The following is a 22123-nucleotide window of genomic DNA, read 5'->3' as shown; positions in this document are numbered from 1 at the left end:
TATGTTCTCTTTATCTGTGGATAATTTTATTTACGAGATGGCAGATGGTAGAATCAGATTTCCACTAAAGTAAATGGGGCATTAATCTCTCTATCTTCCCATCACCTCATGTCTGTCTGTCTCTTTGTGTCTCAGCAATACTGATGCACACAGCAGAGCAGGCTGGGGAAGTTTTTAGTTTTATTTCCTTTTGGTACAGAATGGTATAGATACTACCCTTCCCTTGCAAAAATAATAGCACATCAATGTTTAGACTCAGCAGAATATTTATCTCATTTAAAGTGCCAACATCAATAATTCTCTCAGATACTCTTTGCCCATAGATCTCCAATTTAACACGTAAGTTTCCCATTTAGACTATCGTACTGCATTAAGACTCCTTGTACGGTATTATATTTAGACTTATTATATGTTACTGTATTTAGACTCACTGTATTATATACTATTGTATTTAGACTGTATTATATGTTATTGTATTTAGACTCACTGTATTGTATTGTAAGTGGATCTATGATATCGTATTGTATTAAGATTTTTGCTATTCGCTGAATGTCCAGCCTTCTTATAATGTAAACCGCCTAGAAGTCGCCTGACTATGGCGGTATAGAAAAATAAAGTTATTATTATTATATTATTATTATTATTATAATTCAGTAGTGTTGCAAAGACCCCCACCCCCCTCCAATGTAAGCATATGACCAGGAGAAGGCAAGACAAAACAGCCTTTTGATGTAGCCTTCATTCATTCTTTAATAAGGGAAATACACAGCTCTTTATCAGATGAGCCAGTATCTGATAATACTTACAAGGTAATCGCAATGTTTTCACTTTCATCTTTCGTACCATAGAGAGACACTAGGAAGGGCTGATTTTTCATTGTCCATTTCTGACGATCAAACAAATGTACTTTGACCTGGTAATGGAAGACTGAAATGAAGAAGAGTATGATTTATTTAACTGAAAAAGAAAAAAAAAGAACAGACCAAAGCTTTCTTTGTAAATTATTGAATCTGGGAAACTGGTCCCTCGCATAGGCTTAAACTACTATAGTTACTCAATGAAATGCTTTTGAGCTTAGAGCGATATGGGGACTAAAACTATGCCAGGGTACACCTGGCGGGGCCTCCGCGTGTGCGGATCGCCGGACTTGATGGACCTAAGGACCTAAGCCACAAGCTTCTAACTATTCCTTCTTTTAAAAATCATTGGAACCCGTCGTCAGGATATGTTTTCTGTAGTAGCACCTCAACTCTGGAACTCTTTACCTTTACACTTAAGAGAAATAAATAACTTAAACGATTTCAAAAAGAATTTAAAATGCTTTTTATTTAAAGACGCTTTTAACATTTAAAATCAATTATGTGCTCTTTTTAAATCTCAAGATCCGTTATATTATTGTATTATTATTTTAACATATAATTGTTAAGTTAAAACTTCTGTAATTTTATGATCTTTGTACCTCATACTATATAATTCGTAATTTTAAATTTTACTAACATGTTTTATCCCTTTTTTTATTTTTTTTTGTATTTTTTATAAACTTAATGGATAAATTGTTAAAACTTAATGTATAAATTGTTAAATTTTTAATATTTTATGTTATTTACTGTTTTAATTTCATGTTTATTTACAAACTGTAACTCGCTTAGAAATAATTTAATTAAGTGATTAATCAAATATAAATAAAACTTGAAACTTGTTCCGGAGATGGCACTTCTTATGTTCTTATGAGACTCCTTGGGACTGTCCATCCTGACTACAGAATGACACGAAGACAAATTTTCCCCCATCCCCCCAGGAACTCAATTTCCCCCATCCCAGTAGGTTTTGTCGCTGTCCCCATCCCTACCCCATTCTTGTACGCTCTGCCTTAACTGCACAAGCCTCGAACGCTTATGATTTTAAAGTGTTTGAGGCTTGTGCAGATGAGGACGGAGCTTGCCGGAATGGGGCAGGGACAAAAAAAAAGAAAACGCAGGGACGGTACAATGAGTTCCCGCGGAGGGCGGGGAAAAAATTTGTCCCCGTGTCAAAACAAACTTGCTTCTTAATGGTGCAGTCATTGTGTGACAAGTAGGAATGCTTTATTAATAATTCTAGCCAACCAACTTGAACAGAACTGAAAACACACATTTATCATTAATTGTATCACCATCCAAACAATAGAACAGAATAAAAACTTGGATTGGAATACTCATCCACATATATCACTAGAAAGAACCAGTCAGTCTCAGATTTCATCAAGTGCCATTGTACTATTAGGCACACTTATATTATGACAGAACATGAAGATATTTAAAAAAATATATCAACAACCCAGAGGTGTAAATGTATTTTCTCTATACAGTCAAACCTTGGTTTGCGAGCATAATTCGTTCCAGAAGCATGCTTGTAATCCAAAGCACTCGTATATCAAAGCGAATTTCCCCATAGGAAATAATGGAAACTCAGATGATTCGTTCCACAACCCCAAAACTTTAATACAAAATACTATACGTACTTGTATTACAAGTCCTTGCTCATTTAGAACAGTCACTACACTCCCACAGCGTCAGAGAGAGAAGAGCCATCGGCTTAGTTGTGATGTGTGTATACTGTATGTACTTGTATTGCAAGGCATTGCTTGTATATCAAGTTAAAATTTGAGCAAATGTTTTGCTTGTCTTGCAGAACACTTGCAATCCAAGGTTTTACTGTATTCTGAAAGCAAAACCCACCTACCAGGGTTACATGCTCTACCTAAACTATAGCTCGCACCGGCTGCTATGCAACTTTAATGTGAAATGCTGGTAAGCATTTTAAACAAGTACATGAATATCAATAATTTTTACTTCCCTTCTGTTATCAATAACTGTAGGCCACAAACAAATGCACACACAGTACACATGCCCAAAGCAACACTGTTGAGACTTGGGCTATGAAATTTTAAAAAATTTTTTACGAAGCTGACCACTTACCTTTGTAAGGCATTTGGGCTCGTGTCTTCAAATACATTTTGGTGCTCCTCTTGCTTCTCACTTTGTTGACCTTATAGCCCAAGGTATTGCAGCGGTTCTTCCTGCAACTCAGACATAGCCCCTTCTCAAAAGCTTCCTTGGAGCTGCAGCGGTAAGTCATGCTCTGCTTCTCGTCATAGAGCAGGGAGTCGATGAAGAGAAGAATGGAACGTTCATGAGAGCACTTTACTAGCTGGTCCACATCTTCAAAAGAAAAACATAATATTTCAGAAAAATATGACCCTTAAAAAGAGAAAATAGTAGAATGTATCCAACTGTTTCTTCATAGTGATTCCGCTGTGCTTCTCCACCCCTGCAAAAATCCTTTGTGAACAGTGTCTTTTATGAAGATTTCTTAGCCAAAGGTTTAGGTCATAGGCTCTTCTGCTATTCACTAAAGTTAGAAGGGAAAAGATTCCGTACAAACATAAGGAAGTTCTTCTTCACCCAGAGAGTGGTAGAAATCTAGAATGCTCTTCCAGAGGCTGTTATAGGGGAAAGCACCCTACAGGGATTCAAGAAAAGGTTGGATAAGTTCCTACTGGAACAGAACATACGCAGGTAAGGCTAGACTCAAATATGGCACTGGTCTTTGATCTAGCAGTGACAAATCTTATGTTCTTACTAAATAAAACCTAGTAACATAGTAGATGACGGCAGATATAGAACCTTGTGGTCCATCTAGTCTGCCAAACCTGATTCATTCTAAAAGTTTGTGTGTGGGAGGGTTCTTCTTCTTAGCTATTTCTAGGCAAGAATCCAAAGCTCTGCCCAGTACTGTTCTTAGGTTCCAAATACTGAAGTCTCCGTCAAAGCTCACTCCAGTCCATCTACACCCTCCCAGCCATTAAAGCCCTCCCCAGCCCATCCTCCCCCAAACGGCCAAATACAGACACAGAACGTGCACGTCTGCCCAGTGCTGGCCTTAGTTCTTCAATATTTACTGTTATTTTCTGTTTCTAGATTCTCTGTGTTCATCCCATGCTTTTTTGAAATCCCGTCACCGTTTTCATCTCCACCACCTCTCTCGGGAGTGCATTACAGGCATCCACCACCCTCTCCATAAAGAAGAATTTCTTTACATTGCTCTTGAGTCTACCACCCCTCAACCTCAAATTATGTCCTCTGGTTTTACCATTTTCCTTTCTCTGGAAAAGATTATGTTCTACATTAATACCTTTCAAGTATTTGAATGTCAGAATCATATCTCACCTGTCCCTCCTTTCCTCTAAGGTATACATATTCAGGGCTTCAAGTCTCTCCTTGTACGTCTTTTGTCGCAAACCTCCTATCATTTTCGTCACCTTCCTCTGAACCATTTCAAACCTTTTTGTGTCCTTCGCCAGATACGGTCTCTAAAACTGAACACAATACTCCTAGTGGGGCCTCACCAACGACCTGTACAGGGGCATCAACACCTTCGTTCTTCTACTGGTTACATCTCTCTTTATACAGCCCAGCATCCTTCTGGCAGCAGCCACTGCCTTGTTGCACTGTTTTTCGCCTTTAGATCTTTGGACACTATCACCCCGAGGTCCCTTTCCCCCTCTGTGCATATCAGCCTCTCCCCTTCTGATTGTTAATCCCTAAATGCATTACTCTGCATTTCTTTACATTGAATTTTAGTTGCCAGATATTAGACCATTCCTCTAACTTTTGTAGATCCTTTTTCATGTTTTCCACTCCCTCCTCGGTGTCTACTCTGTTACAAATCTTGGTATCATCAGCAAAAAGGCAAACCTTTCCTTCTAACCATTCAGCAATGTCACTCACAAACATATTGAACAGGATTGGCCCTAGCACCGAACCCTGAGGGACTCCACTACTCACCTTTCCTTCCTCCGAGCAACTTCCATTAACCACTCCCTCTGGTGTCTGTCCGTCAACCAGTTTCTAATCCAGTTCTCCACTTTGGTTCCTAACTTCAGCCCTTAAAGTTTGTTCAAGAGCCTCCTATGAGGAACCGTTTGCTGAAATCTAAGTAAATTACATCTAGCATTTGTTCTCGATCCGGATCCAAAAATATGAGAAATTAACCCACTGTAAAGGTTTGATGTTCAGGTGTTACCTAGATGTTACATTTCCTTACAGTTTTTCCTACCATATCCTACCATACAGAGATCATCCATCATAGTGACCATGCTAGTTTACTCTATCCATTCTTCCATCTGGTCAGTCATGACACACAGCTGAAATAGCAGTGCTTGACTCAATTTTTAACTAGACCAGTGGTTCTTAAACCTGTCCGGGGGGGGGGGGGACCAGCTGGGTTTTCAAGATATCCCTAATGAATATGCATGTATGCACACAACATTAATAATTTATTAATCAACCTTACTTTTTTCATAAATATTATAAATATATTGAATTCACCACCCTCTGACTTATAACAAACACCTATTTCAACAGACAACCCAGGCAAATGCTCTTGTTGCCCCGAAAACCTGGATAATCAGTTCCACACTGTCCGACACAATCTTGCGTTTCGCCACACAGGCGTCCTCGGGAGCTGAAGCCACTTCAGGTTTTCACTGTATTTTTCTCTCTATAATCACATTTGTCAATCATACAGCAACTGCAGCTTAGGCTCAAAAACTACATCTCCCCTCTGGAAGGTTGATTAATAAATTATTAATGTTGTGTGCATATATATATTAGTTTTTCTCTTCTTCTAAATGTATGTTATGTGGTTAAACAAAAAATAGGGGAAGATTTGTATTTGAATACGTCCGTTAGCAGTATTGATTGTAATGAATATGCATGAGGCAGATTTGCATGCCTGTCACCTCTATTATATGCAGATCTCCACAGTGGTTCCCCACCCAAATCACTATGGGGGTCCTTTTTCCAACCTGAAATAAGAATTGGTCTCAGCACATTTTTACGAGGGTCTTTCCTGAGCACCTAGGTCACTTTTATCATGACCATAACAAAAGTTGTTGTTGTTTTTTTTTTCCATTAGGATGCAACCATTGTAGTAAATTACCACTGGAACACTTACTGCACCTATCTGAGAGGTAGTACAGGCTCCTGCATTAACTGTGCATTAATCAGTTAGTGATTGATAGAAACAGAGAAAAATGAAGGCAGATAAAGACCATATGGCCTATCCATTTTGCTTATCCATGCCATCCACTATCCCCTCCTCTCTCTTGAGATCCAATATGCCTATCCTGAGCTTTCTTGAATTCAGATCAATTTTTCATCTCCAACACCTTCACCTGGAGGCCATTCTACGCCTTAGCCACCCTTTCTGTGAAAAAGTATTTTCTGAGGTTACTTCGTAGTGGTTGTGCTAACTGGTTAGAGCAGAAATATCCATTCTCCACCCCTGGCCCACCCCCTCAAAAAATTACTACAAAAGAATTACCAAGCACATGAACATCCCAAACCTAACACACAATGCTTTGGCGTCGACTATTTTTGCTGTGCTGTGTGTTATTTATTTCAAACTTGCTATGCTACCTTTAACTGCGTAAAACCAAGCAAGGTAGAATACAATCTAAAATGTACATTTTAGGAAAAGGACTACAATAACTTGATAGAATATCGTCATTTACACTAGCACACAACACAGCATAGTAAAATGACTCCCTATAAAAATAAGGTAGAAGAAAATGTGTATGTTATTTTCAGGACAACACAGGGCCTTAAAGTTTGTGAGCACTTTACCAGCTTTTAAAAGGGTAATATGCATGTACATTTTCCCTTTGAAAATTGTCTGGGATCTGCACCTGTTTCTCTGGATGCTGACTCCCTTCTCAACAAGAAGTATATCTCTTGCAACCCTTAGTCATGCAGATAGCTTGCTTCCCCTTCCCTCAACATGCCATTTAATGTGGCCCTGGGGGCAGCCCTGACAACAAATACAATTGGAGCAAAGGTTTAATAGGGACTTTACAGTTCAGAAAGCAAGTAACAGTATGCTGGTACAAGTAACACACAGTCTTCCTCTAACTATTGGAAAATCTGCCGTTGCTAATAACACATGTAGTTTTGAAAATAAGGAACTGCACCCTGAATGTGGTAAAAATGTAGGTTGCTTATTTTGCCAACAAAAATGACTCTAGAACTTGGCTGTATGTATTATTCACTATGCAGGTCTTTTGCCAGATTTTTCAGCATGAGAAAGTACCTGCATATAATATGTAAACCATATTAGTTTTACCACAGAAAGGTGGTATATGAAATCCATCACCCCGCTCCCCCGGGTGTCAATTATAGAATTGCCCCCTACACATGTAAGTTTATCCACAGATGGGAGGGCAATTGTGTGAAACACCATTTCTATGCATAAAGCACTGCCTGGTAACTTTTAATATTACATTTTCAAATACCACATGTGTTTTTCTCATCAAGTACTTAAGTAGTCCTTACCTCCCAGGCCCCTCTCGGCTATCAGGAGGAGAGCATCCCCCAGATTGCAGCCAGGCTGGAAGTTCCCTCCATTGGGATATATATCAACATGTCCCACAGGCTGCTGTATTCCAATACTGCGGTCTGGGGAGCCCCTGGTGTATGTGTGTAGCACATCAACAAAATTTGCATCATCAGGGGAAAGGCGAGTGGTAGCATCTGCATATTCAAAAGTTGGTCCAGCTGGATCCAGCCCTTAATAGAAAACAAATTTGTCATTGATTGGCACTTGTATTGCACAATTTCCAATCAAAGTTCAATAGGGCTTACAATCACATAAAACTACATCACACCAAATCAATGAATTTAACGCTCATTAAGCAGAAAGTTCTTAAACAGGAACGTTTTCAGTATAGTATGAGATAATTTTCTTGACATTTAATTTCCAAAGCCAGTGAATTCCACTATTTGGTTCTATGCTATTCGAACTCCATTTTGAAATGTTTCTCTATTTTAAATATAGCTTTTCCCCTTTATATATATACATACACACATATATCCCTCACCCTTCAAATGGCATTGCTGGGCAACTCAGCTAGGAAGGTTAGAGGGAAATCTCTATTGAGGTGAAATCATTGCTATTTTATTACTAGTAGGGAAATGGCAGCCATCTTCCCTCTTTTCTCCAGAGTTAGGAATATCGGGATTGATTTTCAACTGGAGTTATCTGAGTAGCACCATGCTGAACCATATCAGGCCACCGGCAGTAACTATTCAGGTCTTGGCTAGCCTATTCAGAGCTGGTACCCGGATAACTCTCCACACAGGTTAGGAGTGCATATTTGCAGGTCCTACATACATGAATAGTTATTTGGACACTGGGGTTGAACATCTGTGATGCCTGGAAAACATCCAGTTTCACCTATACTCTGTCCCAGGAATGCCCCTGTATGAAGTGCCCAGTACTATAGTGGTCAGACTTGAAATCAGCAGCACTAGTCTGCCCTGCACATAATTTCATGTAGGGGCCCAGACAGCAGGAATTAAAGCAGGTAAGAGCTGCCCCTGGTCAACCAACTCCCACTGAAAAACTAACCCCTAAATTGTTAACAGGAGAGAAAAAAAAAGGAGTGAATTGTTCCGCATCAGGTGTCACTAGTGTATTGCAAGATGCAACTTATCAGGAGGTTGAGGCCAATTTGAAATGATGATCTGTTTGGGACTGTAGTACAAGCAGTTATTGTTTCTTCTTTTGATTATTCCATGCCCTATATGAAGGTTTACCTAATAAGTAGTTAAGGAAGCTTCAGGTGACACTGAATATCTAGATTCAGATGAGGAAAGATTGATGAGAAGTAAAAAGAGAATCAGTATCTCCCTATTGCTGTGCCATTTACATTGGTTACCAACACACAAATGTAACATGTTTAAGATTTTATTAACTTTTAGAATATTACCTTTTCAGGTGCCTCCATTACTCTAGTCTTCTATTCAACAATATGTTCCAAGATGGGTGTTATAGTCTGCCTAAAAATGCTTATTGCAAGTGCCAGATACCCCATTTTTCCCCCTTAAAAAGTAGCTTAAGTGGGCTTCTAGACAGCTGGCAGTAGGGGAACGGAATAAATTGTCAGATGATATGAAGTATGTGGAGGGGCATTATTGAAAGAATATCCAAATCACAGTTGGGTCGTGATCTCCCTCCCCCCCAAAAAAAAGCTCAATCTCATAGCCATTTTCAAGCAGGAAAAACATTGGGATTTCCTGTTCAAAATATATATTTAAAGGACATTCTTATACTGAAAAGGTCCAAAATGAAGAGCTATTTTCTAACATGAAACATCCAAAATATGAACGCCAAAAAAGCAGGCACATAAACATAGTAACATAGTAAATGACAACAGATAAAGACCTGCATAGTCCATCCAGTCTGTCTAACATCTGGCTGGCATCAATTGTACAAAAAATGGCCTCCCAGACATCCACGCAGAGCAGAGGAGCAGCCTGGTGGTCAGTGCAATGCACTTTAAACAATGGTACCCAGGTACAAATCCCACCTTAATTCCATTCTATGTTGTTATGAGTCCTCCAGGAACAAATAAAATTCTACTGTACTTAAAGGTAAACCACTACAATAGACATCGCACTTCCAGGGTTCTTATAGATTATGATGCAGTAGGTATTTCTATGTTCCAGGAGGGCTCACATATTTGTACAGAAATAAAAGGAGTTAAAATAGGAGTAACACCAGGGTCTTGTTGTTCAAAGTCCACTACACTGACCACTAGGCTACGCCTTACACTTGCTTGCTGCTCTATTAGAAATGACCATAATACCTGAAGCTGACAGAGATTCTGATATCCATTGTCCCTTTCACTTCTTTTTTTTTTTTTTAATTCTTTATTAATTTTTAAATAATAACAATGCACTACAATGAATTATCAAGAGCAAATCAGAAAAAGCACTTTACACATAAAAACATTTTAAAACAAATCATTTTCTCCTCCCTTCCATTAACTAGCAATAATTAGAAATATATACTTATAACTATAGTTTCCATAAACTATATACCATACATAATATTTCTATCCTCCCTCCCTCCCACTCTGGATGTGCAAGGAAGTAATCTAATATGAAAAAGTACATGTCAGCTAATGTGACCCTATATATGTAGTCAATGGACTCCACACCTTATTGAATACATTATTATGTCCTAAACATTCAGCGTTCATTCTCTCATACCTATAAGTTGAGCATATGTTTGCTCACCAAAATGTGTAATTAAGTCTATCGCAATTCATCCAGTTACGTGTAACCATCTGAATAGTTATTCCTGTCATTATTAAGAAAAGCCAGCTTTTTTATACCGATCCAAAGACAGTTTAAGATGTAATATAGTACATTATGGCTTCTTAAGTTAACGGAATTGATGCCTCAAGTACAAGATTAATTTGTCCCCAAATTGACTTCCAAAAATTAAGTATCAATGGACAATAGAACAACAGATGATCCAAGGTCCCTATGCTAACATGACAATGCCATGGTGTATTCAGGGATATTGAGTATAAACTCAAGGTCAGAAAAAGCTGAAAATATCTAGTTATAACAGGATTTTCCCTACTTTAGTCACCCTGAGCCACAGGCACCAGAAATATAGGCTTTATACCACCTAAAACACAGTATTTTAAACAAAACTGCAGGTTCTATCAGTGCTACCCTAAAACACAGGATTTATAACAGGATTTTCCCTACTTTAGTCACCCTGAGCCACAGGCACCAGAAATATAGGCTCTATACCACCTAAAACACAGTATTTTAAACAAAACTGCAGGTTCTATCAGTGCTACCCTAAAACACAGGATTTATAACAGGATTTTCCCTACTTTAGTCACCCTGAGCCACAGGCACCAGAAATATAGGCTCTATACCACCTAAAACACAGTATTTTAAACAAAAATGCAGGAAGAGGAAATAAGATTTAACAGAGGAAAGAGAAGGATTTTTTTGTGCTTTTTTATATTTTTTTTTAGTAAGAAACAGGGAGGAGAAGAGAAATTAAGCAGATATAATGCTGAAAACCAGTCAAAAGAGCAGAATATGAAATGCTGAGTAACTTAGCTTTTAGATGTTTACAGGGCAGCCTTGTTCACAGGAAACTACAGCCCGATGAGCCTCACTTCAGTTGTTGGAAAAATAATGGAGTGTTGCTGAAAGAAAGGATAGTGTATTTCCTTGAATCTAATGGGTTACAGGATCCGAGGCAACATGGCTTTACAAAAGGTAAATCGTGCCAAACGAACCTGATTGAATTTTTTGATTGGGTAACCAGAGAGCTGGATAGAGGACATATGCAAGATGTAATTTACTTGGATTTCAGCAAAGCCTTTGATACAGTTCCTCATAGGAGGCTGTTGAACAAACTTGAAGGGCTGAAGTTAGGACCCAAAGTGGTGAACTGGGTCAGAAACTGGCTGTCGGACAGACGCCAGAGGGTGGTGGTTAATGGAAGTCGCTCGAAGGAAGGAAAGGTGACTAGTGGAGTCCCTCAGGGTTCGGTGCTGGGGCCAATCCTGTTCAATATGTATGTAAGTGACATTGCTGAAGGGTTAGAAGGAAAAGTGTGCCTTTTTGCAGATGATACCAAGATTTGTAACAGAGTAGACACCGAAGAGGGAGTGGAGAATATGAAAAAGGATCTGCAAAAGTTAGAGGAATGGTCTAATGCCTGGCAACTAAAATTCAATGCAAAGAAATGCAGAGTAATGCATTTGGGGATTAATAATAGGAAGGAACCGTATATGCTGGGAGGAGAGAAGCTGATATGCACGGACGGGGAGAGGGACCTTGGGGTGATAGTGTCCGAAGATCTAAAGGCAAAAAAACAGTGTGACAAGGCAGTGGCTGCTGCCAGAAGGATTCTGGGCTGTATAAAGAGAGGCGTAGTCAGTAGAAGGAAGAAGGTGTTGATGCCCCTGCACAGGTCATTGGTGAGGCCCCACTTGGAGTATTGTGTTCAGTTTTGGAGACCGTATCTGGCGAAAGACGTAAGAAGACTTGAGGCGGTCCAGAGGAGGGCGACGAAAATGATAGGAGGCTTGCGCCAGAAGACGTATGAGGAGAGACTGGAAGCCCTAAATATGTATACCCTAGAGGAAAGGAGAGACAGGGGAGATATGATTCAGACGTTCAAATACTTAAAGGGTATTAACGTAGAACAAAATCTTTTCCAGAGAAAGGAAAATGGTAAAACCAGAGGACATAATTTGAGGTTGAGGGGTGGTAGATTCAGGGGCAATGTTAGGAAAGTCTACTTTACGGAGAGGGTAGTGGATGCCTGGAATGCGCTCCCGAGAGAGGTGGTGGAGAGTAAAACTGTGACTGAGTTCAAAAAAGCGTGGGATGAACACAGAAGATTTAGATAAATCTTAATAAATAATCTTTAATAAATAATCTTTAATAAATAATATTAAATATTGAACTAAGGCCAGTTACTGGGCAGACTTGCACGGTCTGTGTCTGTGTATGGCCGTTTGGTAGAGGATGGGCAGGGGAGGGCTTCAATGGCTGGGAGGGTGTAGATGGGCTGGAGTAAGTCTTAACAGAGATTTCGGCAGGTGGAACCCAAGCACAGTACCGGGTAAAGCTTTGGATTCTTGCCCATAAATAGCTAAGAAGAAAAAAAAAAAAAAAAATTTTTTAAATTGAATCAGGTTGGGCAGACTGGATGGTCCATTCGGGTCTTTATCTGCCGTCATCTACTATGTTACTAGTTACACAACTGACCTGAAAAGTTCACAAAACCTGTGGAGAGTGATCAAACTAAGATATATAAAACTACTCAGAGATGTTGAAACTCTATAAGGAAGGCTGAAAAACCTCCCTTGGGTGAAGAGTTCACCTTCCAGTCATTGTTATTTTATACAAAAACTTTGATCACTAACTCCAAATGGTAGTGTTTAGCATGATTGAAAGGTTTAAAATGGTTTCTTCTTTTGCTGTTATAATTAAAAGTCACTGCATATTATATAGAATGCAATGAGCAATTAACTTCAGCTGGGTTAAGGGGTCCCAACGCGGCCCCGTTTCGTTCCCTGCCTCAGGGGACCCGAGTGGTAGTATTCAAAACAGGCTCCTGGATTAGTAAGGCTGATAATTGTAGACTCGTGACTAATAGTTAAGTAGTTCTAGTAAAAACAAATGAAAAACATCATGTCAAGTGTGGGCAAAGCAACGTGTAATACCCACACGAAAACATGCAAATGTACATACTCTTACTGACAGCCTTGGAGATAAAGAGGCAAAACAAGTCATGATACTTTAAACAGCTCCACGGAGCTTACATACCGCTGCTGGAAAGTCGGTGGGTCAAATGCTGAAAATTCAAAACCGCCAGACAGGAAGCTGGCTGCTAGTGTTGTTTTATCGGGAAAAGCGTCAAAAACGTCAAAAACGTCATGACGTCAAAAACATGATGATGTCATAACTTTAAAGCCGAAGATAGAAAAAATTATACAAAATAGAATGGCAAAACACTGAGATGAGAATGATGTTGAAGCTCTTACTCATGTGGCATCAACTAAAGAAACGCTAGCCATTCAATTTCATTATTAAGGCCATGTGGATGTAAGGTATTCAAGGTGTAGATCCATTTCTGTTCTTTCTTCCATAGGATCTTAGCTATGTGTCCTCCCCTTGTGGCCTATGTGCATTCTATATAATATGCAGTGACTTTTAATTATAACAGCAAAAGAAGAAACCATTTTAAACCTTTCAATCATGCTAAACACTACCATTTGGAATTAGTGATCAAAGTTTTTGTATAAAATAACAATGACTGGAAGGTGAACTCTTCACCCAAGGGAGGTTTTTCAGCCTTCCTTATATAGTTTCAACATCTCTGAGTAGTTTTATATATCTTAGTTTGATCACTCTCCATAGGTTTTGTGAACTTTTCAGGTCAGTTGTGTAACTAGATATAACATGACAAATGCCAGCATTTATTAGACTTAGGACTGTCTATCTTTTGTAAATGAACTGGGGTCCAAAAAAATCCTATGTCCCTTTCACTTCTTAGAGGAGTGAGAGGGGGTCTCTAACCACTGGACGATTAAGAAGAGGTCATGCCTTCAGCCCTCCAGTGGTCAACTGTTCAATTAGAACACCTTTTTATACCCTGGATGTGACTGAAACAGGTCTAGATAAAAATGTTTTTTACCTTGGATGTTTCTTCCCATTTCATTATTGCTGAAAAAGGTCCTAATTTGGGGTTCCTCTTAGTCCCACCCCAAACACACCTCCAAACAAGTCCTTTTGCTATTTGGATGAATTGAAGTTAAAAACATCTAAATTCTATCTTTTTAAAATTGCAATTGGGACATTTTCAGCAGATGGACATTTTTTTGCCCATTTTGAAACATCTATCTGCTTCAAAAATGAGCGCTATAATGTCCATTTTTGGTTTTAGAAAGGCCTTGAAGTCTTATTTAAGAGGCGATTTGAAAGTTAAAGTTTTCTGTTTATTTTAATGTATTGTAAGTTATTTTTTGTGATTTTGTAAACCATTTTGAATAGCTTTTGCCAAGAAGAAGGTATAGAAAGAATGAAAAATAAATATATGACAATTTTTCTACCAGTAATTCTGTTAATCTTTTTCTTTGTCAGACTTCCAGCAATGCCAGCAGCATGAGCGCCAAGACTGTATCCCAACAGATGCATTTTGTCAACAGGATAGTTCAATTCTTCCTGTGAAAAGATAATACTTTTTGTCATCTCTCTTTACACCAACACCACCTTACCAATTACAATATGTTAGCTGAAAAGTATCCTTATTATAATCATTGGATTCTTTTAAACCTTCTAAATTTTAGTAAACTACATTCTAGAGCACATACATGGCTAAGATTGATATAAGTCAACCAGAAAAAAGGAAGATCAACTCTACGTCAAACCAACCATCAAGAGGAGTAGGATTGGACCTAAAAGATATTATGACTTGTGAGGCAGGCGATTAACTACAAAACATGATCCTGTGTTGAGGCTTTAATTTACAATAGTTTTCAAATGAATACATGAAGGAGGACAGGTCGCCGTACATGAAGAAGGACACGGTACTACTCAAAAGGGTGCAGAGAAGAGCGACTAAGATAGTTAAGGGGCTGGAGGAGTTGCCGTACAGCGAAAGATTAAAGAAACTGGGCCTCTTCTCCCTCAAACAGAGGAGATTGAGAGGGGACATGATCGAAGGTACTGAAGGGAATGGACTTAGTAGATAAGAACAGGTTGTTCACCCTCTCCAAGGTAGGGAGAACGAGAGGACACTCTCTAAAGTTAAAAGGGGATAGATTCCGTACAAACGTAAGGAAGTTCTTCGTCACCCAGAGAGTGGTAGAAAACTGGAACGCTCTTCCGGAGTCTGTCATAGGGGATAACACCCTCCAGGGATTCAAGAGAAAGTTAGACAAGTTCCTGCTGAACCACAACGTGCGCTGGTAGGGCTAGTCTCAGTTAGGGCGCTGGTCTTTGACCAGAGGGCCGCCGCTTGAGCGGACTGCTGGACACGATGGACCACTGGTCTCACCCAGCAGCAGCAATTCTTATGTTCTCAACTTTGATTCACCTCTGAGGGGTTTTTGGAAGGTCATTTGTCAGACCCTATTCATCTTGATGCAAGGTTGATATAAGTCAAATGTGTTAAGTAGACTTGCTATCATTTTATGTTCTATTAGAGCACAACAGGATAGCTGCAATGTAAAAGAGAGAAATTTTATAACATGTCCACCTAGATCAGGGGTAGGCAATTCTGGTCCTCGAGAGCCGGAGCCAGGTCAGGTTTTCAGGATATCCACAATAAATATGCATGAGATAGATTTGCATCTCAAGGAGGCAGTGCATGAAAATCCATCTCGTACATATTCATTGTGGAGATCCTGAAAACCTGACCTGGCTCCGGCTCTCGAGGACCGGAATTGCCTACTCCTGACCTAGATTGAGAGGGTAAAACACATCTATGTGTAACTGATTTTATACAGCACATAAGCAGCTTATAAAATTGCACCACAAAAGCTGCAGTAGTCTGACTTAAATGAAGCTGCAGACCTTTACAGCTGCTCAGGAGCATTTCATTCACAAACTATGTGCAAATGTATTATCATGCATACTCTTGTGAACGAGATAGGTGGCATTATACATTCATTTACTGTCATATATGCATGAAAATGCCTTTATAAACATACCAGTCGATTTTCGGTGCTATTTAACTGGCCAGAAACAGCTCCTGTTTAACCAGTTAAGTGCTATATTCAGTTAAAGACAGCCACTGAATATTAGCGCTTAGGCCCATATTCTCTATACGACACCTTAACTTAGGCGCCTAGGTTAAGTCCAAAATGCCATTTAAAATGGTACTTAAAATAAATTTCAAGATGCCTACCTGCAGCTAAAAAAAATGGCACCGGGAGGCACAATTCACATCAAAGGTAGGCACTGGAAATGTAGGCCTTGAAAATACTGGCCAACATTTCTGGTGACTACCTTGGCCAGAGGTACAATTCTTTAAATGGTGTCATCATGTGAATGAGACGCGATAAGCGGTTGCTTTTAAAGACGGCCGCTGATAATGGCACCGTTTAGAGCAGACATGGGCAACTCCAGTCCTTGAGGGTTTTCAGGATTTCCCCCAATGAATAAACATGAGATCTATTTGCATGCACTGCTTTCAATGCATATTCATTGGGGAAAATCCTGAAAACCCGATTGGATTCTAGCCCTCGAGGACCGGAATTGCCCATGTCCAGGTCTTAATGGATAGCTGGCTATCTGCGAAATTTAAAGTGGTAGCCAGCTACATTTTAGCAGCCAAATCAGGCCACATAAATAGCTGGTCTATCTTTGGCCTCTATAAACTTAACCAGTCAAAGCTGATCGAAACTGGCTAAGTTATAGCGACCAAATATAAACTGGATATTCAATGACAGTCATCAAATAAGGCTCAGCATTGAATATCCAGACTTAGCACCAACCATGGAGTGAGCCCGGCTAACTACTGTGGTCTGAATATCAACCCCACACTCTCAGGTGTCGATATTCAGTGGGATTATCTAGGTAAGATCAGCTACTATCTAGATAAGTCCTGCTGACCAGGTCATTCCCAGATATTCAGTTGCACCTATTCAGTGCTTTAGAAAATCTGGGCAGACTACCCTCAGACCAGTTCGGCACAAGGCAGAGTCTGGATGGAGCGGGGAGAAATTCTGTTAGCAGTGACATTCAGTCCACTAATTGGGTAACTATCCAGAAAAAGTAAAGCCTAATGATTAGACCAGCTAGGAGAGAACCAAGGCAGAGAGCCAGAAAAAGTGACAGCAATAAGACTGTCCTAAACTCTAATTAGATTCCTGGGAGATGAGATTTTAAAAATAATCACAGAAAATAATTTATACCATGTTTTGTTCATTTCATAACACTAAACTATAAATTCTAACAGGACAATATTCAGTCCAAGTTGGTCAGCATTTTTTTAAATACCAATTGCCATGGGCTTTTTATACCCTGATACCCATCACTGGATCATACCCATATGCCAATGCTGAATATCTGGGTATAATGTGAGTGCTGCCACTTATCTGGATAGTGATATTCAGACTCCTACTGGGGTAAGTACCCAGATAAGTTTAGTAAGGGATAGAAATGTGTGCATCTCTTTAAATGAGATGTGCCACCTAATTCATTGAACCCATGAAAAATGAATAAATTCTCATGTTAATTCAACAAAGCCCTTTTAAAGGATAAATCGAATTTTTAGCACAAACTGCATTGGCTTCTTAGAAACTCAAAAGAAATTCCTAGCTTTTTGTGGATCTATTTTTATAGTTTTCAGATTTTTATTTATTTATTTTTTTTTAATCTTTATTCATTTTAAAAGCCAAGATAAAGTCCAACAGATAATCAATCAACTAGTACAATAAACAGCACTCAGTACAATCAAATGATATAATAAATGCCTATCTCCTCCCCCCACTCCCCAGATTCAGGTTCATTTTAAATGTTCCCCAGATTTGCCCAGTGGATCTCAGAAAAGGCACATTTTCCATCAAACTTGAACTAGGTTAAAATTTATCTCGTTCAAGTTTGATAATAAACTGAAAGTAAAACAAGTCTAAAGTATGACTACGAATGTCAAAAGACAGCTTTCAAGTGACTGCTTACCTCCAGCCAATCAATAAAAGTGGCAACATCCTTTCCTACCAGCTGGGTGTATTCTGCAGAAACTAGATAGTGCTGGTGTGCTCGTGATAACCAATCGACTACAACAACATTAGAGTCCGGCTCTCTCTTATATAGGGCATCCACAAGTTTGGGGACCCAGCTTTCATACATGCCAGTCACCTAAAAGTTACAAGAGCAAAAGTAAATCATGATGCTCAGGGCCACCTTCATCACACACAGAACAGAAAACATAGAAAATTAAGACATGTGCTCTTTTTAAATGTCAAGATCCATTATATTATTGAATTATTATTTTAGTATATAATTGTTAAGTTAAAATTTTTGTAATTTTATGATCTTTGTACCTCATAATATATAATTCGTAATTTTATATTTTACTAACATGTTTTATCCTCTTTTTTTTTTTTTAAACTTAATGTTTAAATTGTTAAATTTTTAATATTTTATGTTATTTACTGTTTTAATATCATGTTTATTTACAAACTGTAACTCGCTTAGAAATAATTTAATTAAGCGATTAATCAAATATAAATAAAACTTGAAACAGATTATGACCGCCTAAATTTTCCTTTTTGGTGGGCAAATCTGTGCTCCAGCTATAGGTAGGAAAAAAATGAATGCTGATAGTTTGAGGCACAGTAACTTATTTAAATTGGTTTGGGGGCCGTTAACATCTTATATTGCTTCAATATAGTAAGTCTTTGATTATGAGTCAATTTTCATTTATTTTCATACACATCCAGGGAAGGGTAGGGGGGGCTATTTCTGTCCCCATTTTGACATTTAAGTATTTGGATGGGTGGGAGGATAGTATTAATCTAAATAGGATAAGGTTATTGGGAAAATCTATGTTTCTGTGTTTTACTGATTAAGCATTGGATGTGTGGGGGGGAAGCGATTGCTTATGTACATTTGTAAGTTGAATGTGCTTTTGTTAACTTAACATATGTTTTATATTTTGTGTCTTGCACTATTGACGTTTGGAAAATCAATAAAGAAATTTTTTTCAAAAAAAAAGAAAATTAAGAATTTTCTAGACCGTTCTCCCAAGGGAGCTCAGAACAGTTTACATGAATTTATTCAGGTACTCAAGCATTTTTCCCTGTCTGTCCTGATGGGCTCACAATCTATCTAATGTACCTGGGTCAAAGGGGGGATTAAGAGACTTGCCCGGGTATGGCCTATCCAGTCTACTCATCTATACCATTTACTATTCCTTCCTCTCTCTCAGAGTTCCAATATGCTTGTACCAAGGTTTCTTAAATTCAGATACAGTCTGTTTCCACCACCTCCACCAGGAGGACGTTCCACAATCCACTGCCCTTTCAGCAAATTAGCTGAGTGTCTTGAACCCAAAGTAAAATCAGCCAAGTATTTCATATGCTGGCTTTTCAGCAGACCTAAACTAAACATTTAAACCAGGGTTGGCCAACGTTGGTCCTTGAAGGCCGCAATCTAGTCATATTTTCAAGATTTCCCCAATGAATTTGCATGTGATCTATTTGCATGTACTGCTTCCATTGTATACAAATAGGTCTCATGCATATTCATTTGAGAAATTCTGAAAACCCAACCTGGCAAGGGCCGAGGTTCGAAGCCCCTGATTTAAACTATCCATAAATAGATACTGTATTCTCTCTAATAATCCCTTGGTCCGTTATTAGAAACAATGGGTTTTCTGAAGTCTAGGGTGAGCTATTAACAGAGGTAAAATTTCTCTCCTCCACCCTGTTCCCCCACAGTGACCAGCAATGCTCTCCTCCATCCCTCCCCCCGAGATCATTGGATCTCTCTTCTTACCTCTCTTCATGATTATGGTACTTGGCTGGTGCAAAGCCTTGAGCATTTGCACATGCTCAAAGCCTTGAGTGTCAGTGCATGCTCAAGGCACCCACACTGACTCATGCAAGAACCATGAGTAAAGGTAAGAAGAGGGATTTGGTCATCATGAGGGGGAAGGGAGTGAGAGTGGGTAGAAAGTGGAGGAGAGCAATGCCTGTTACTGTGAATTTAGGGGGTGGGCTATTATTAAAGGAATCTAAATTTGGCTTTTAAATTTGATGCTGAAACAGAGGGATGGGCCATTATTAGAGGTGGGCTATTAGAGAGAATACGGTAATTCTATAAAGATAATTCTCACCTTTACTCTGTCCTCTCTCTGCCCTGTCACTCAGTGGCATAGGGCGTGGGGGCAGTCTGCCCTAGGCACGGCACCCCTCCTCCTCTCCACCTCCACCCTCTGCTCCTCTCCTTGCCACATGCCCCTTGCCTTTCCCACTTCCCTGGCAAAAGGTTGCTGCCCACGTCGGCATTGGTGCTCTCTCTGATGTTACTTCCAGTACTCGCGCCTAGGAAACGACATCATAGGGCGAGCCGATACCGATGTGGGCATGCTGCTCATGCTGGAGAAGTTAAAAAGGTATGGGGGAAGGGGCATGCACCAGTGCCCTAGGCGCTGCTCAGCCATACTAGGCCACTGCCTTCACTATATAGTTTGATGAATTTTTACCCCAGTCAGCACTACGGGGTTAATTCTATAAAGGGTGCCTAACTTTTGGGCAAAATAGCCTTAATAGGCTCAATAATTGCTAAAAATATATATATAAAATTGGGCAATAAGTGCCTATCCGATTCTATAAAAGGTAGGTGCCTATTGCACGGTGCTCAGCAGCGGAACATCTAGGGTGGGCATTTCTACAGGTGGAGCATGACTTAGGTGCCACTAAAGTGCGATTCTCCAAACACATAGGCGCTTGAAATGTAGGCTTTTAAAACCCTCGCCTACATGTCAGGTGCCTCTTACATAAGCGCCACTAGCCGCAATTCGGTAAACAGCACCACAACGCCTAAGTGTGATTGACATGCAGCCGGTGCCATTTTTTTTTTGCACCGACTGATTTCAACGCCGTTCATAGAAACGGCCCCTATCTATATATGATTTATAATCCACAGATAGCAGACATATGTTTAGCGCCTGTCATTTGAAAATTAAACCCACACTCCATGCCATTTGAGAACTACAGTTACAGTTGTAAGCGCAAGCGCTATGCAGTATTCTGTGCCTTGTGTAGCATGCAAATGCAAGGGGGCTTGCATGGTATGGATAGGCAAATATGAATTAATACAGGACATGAACATAAAGGTGCAATTGAGCCTTGACAAGAAAGAGCAGGATCTTAATTTGATTACAAGTAATTACTGGCAACCAATGCAATGCCAAGAGGCTACAGTTGATATGGTTCTCTCTGTGCACTACAGCTAATCTGCTGGCCGTAAATATTGCCCCCTTCCTGATGACGCCTTGAGCGAAACTCGAGTCGAAGGGAGGACAGTTGATTTAAGAATGTAGGGTTACACAAAACACAGCACTCGGTTTAGATAAGTTTTTCATGTCCAGCATGACTGTCAGTGTCCTGCCTCCAGCAAGTTTACACTGCTAACAGCCAGTTCACACTGCTTTCAGATAAATATTGTTTACTTATTTGATATACTTTTTCACAAGTATGAACATTTGATTTATTTGGAGGACGGAAAAAGGGACTTCTTAATGCTATGATGGGTTCCTTTCTTGCAACCAATGCTGGCATTTTTATGACACTTTTGGTTGGTGACTGAGCACTATTTATTATTACACATTGGTATACATTCTTGGCACATACTAATGCTAAGATATTATGATGTGATATTATAGAAGAAAATAACTTGTGGAGTTTTCACATAGATTTCGAACACAAGTCTTTATTATTGCTCCTGGATTTTGTTTAATGGTCCAACCATGCACGTGTTTATTTCTTAATTGATACACCATCCGTTGGCATGATAATGGAGGGTTGAGTGACTTGCACAGGGTCACAACGAGCAGTGTTGGGATCAAACCCATAACCTCAGGGTGCTGAAGGAGCAGCTCTAAACCACTAGGCCATTCCAGTCAGCATGTGTGCTGCAGCATTCTGAATAGACTATAGTGCTCTAGACCAGTGTTCTTCAACTTTCTGACACCTAAGGCCCAGTGGAAATAAAAGAATTATTTTGTGGACCGGCACTGG

The 22123-nt window shown here is 39.5% G+C and overlaps 1 protein-coding gene across 2 annotated transcripts in view; it reads right to left on the bottom strand.

Annotated features, from left to right (window-relative positions):
* LPL (lipoprotein lipase) overlaps positions 1-22123 on the bottom strand; it is a 98664-nt gene that overhangs the window by 13529 nt on the left and 63012 nt on the right. For both annotated transcript variants that reach the window (XM_033915733.1, XM_033915727.1), the window contains exons 3-7: positions 18057-18236; positions 14483-14594; positions 7374-7607; positions 2958-3200; positions 807-927 (exon numbers count right to left, since the gene is read on the bottom strand). In XM_033915733.1, coding sequence (XP_033771624.1) covers positions 807-927; positions 2958-3200; positions 7374-7607; positions 14483-14594; positions 18057-18236 — 890 coding nt within the window. The remainder of the gene's footprint in view (positions 1-806; positions 928-2957; positions 3201-7373; positions 7608-14482; positions 14595-18056; positions 18237-22123) is intronic.

Source organism: Geotrypetes seraphini, chromosome 1 (genome assembly GCF_902459505.1).
Source record: "Geotrypetes seraphini chromosome 1, aGeoSer1.1, whole genome shotgun sequence".
Classification (NCBI taxonomy): Eukaryota; Metazoa; Chordata; class Amphibia; order Gymnophiona; family Dermophiidae; genus Geotrypetes; species Geotrypetes seraphini.
Note: the sequence above shows the minus strand (reverse complement) of the source record. Positions and strands in the feature narration are given on the sequence as shown.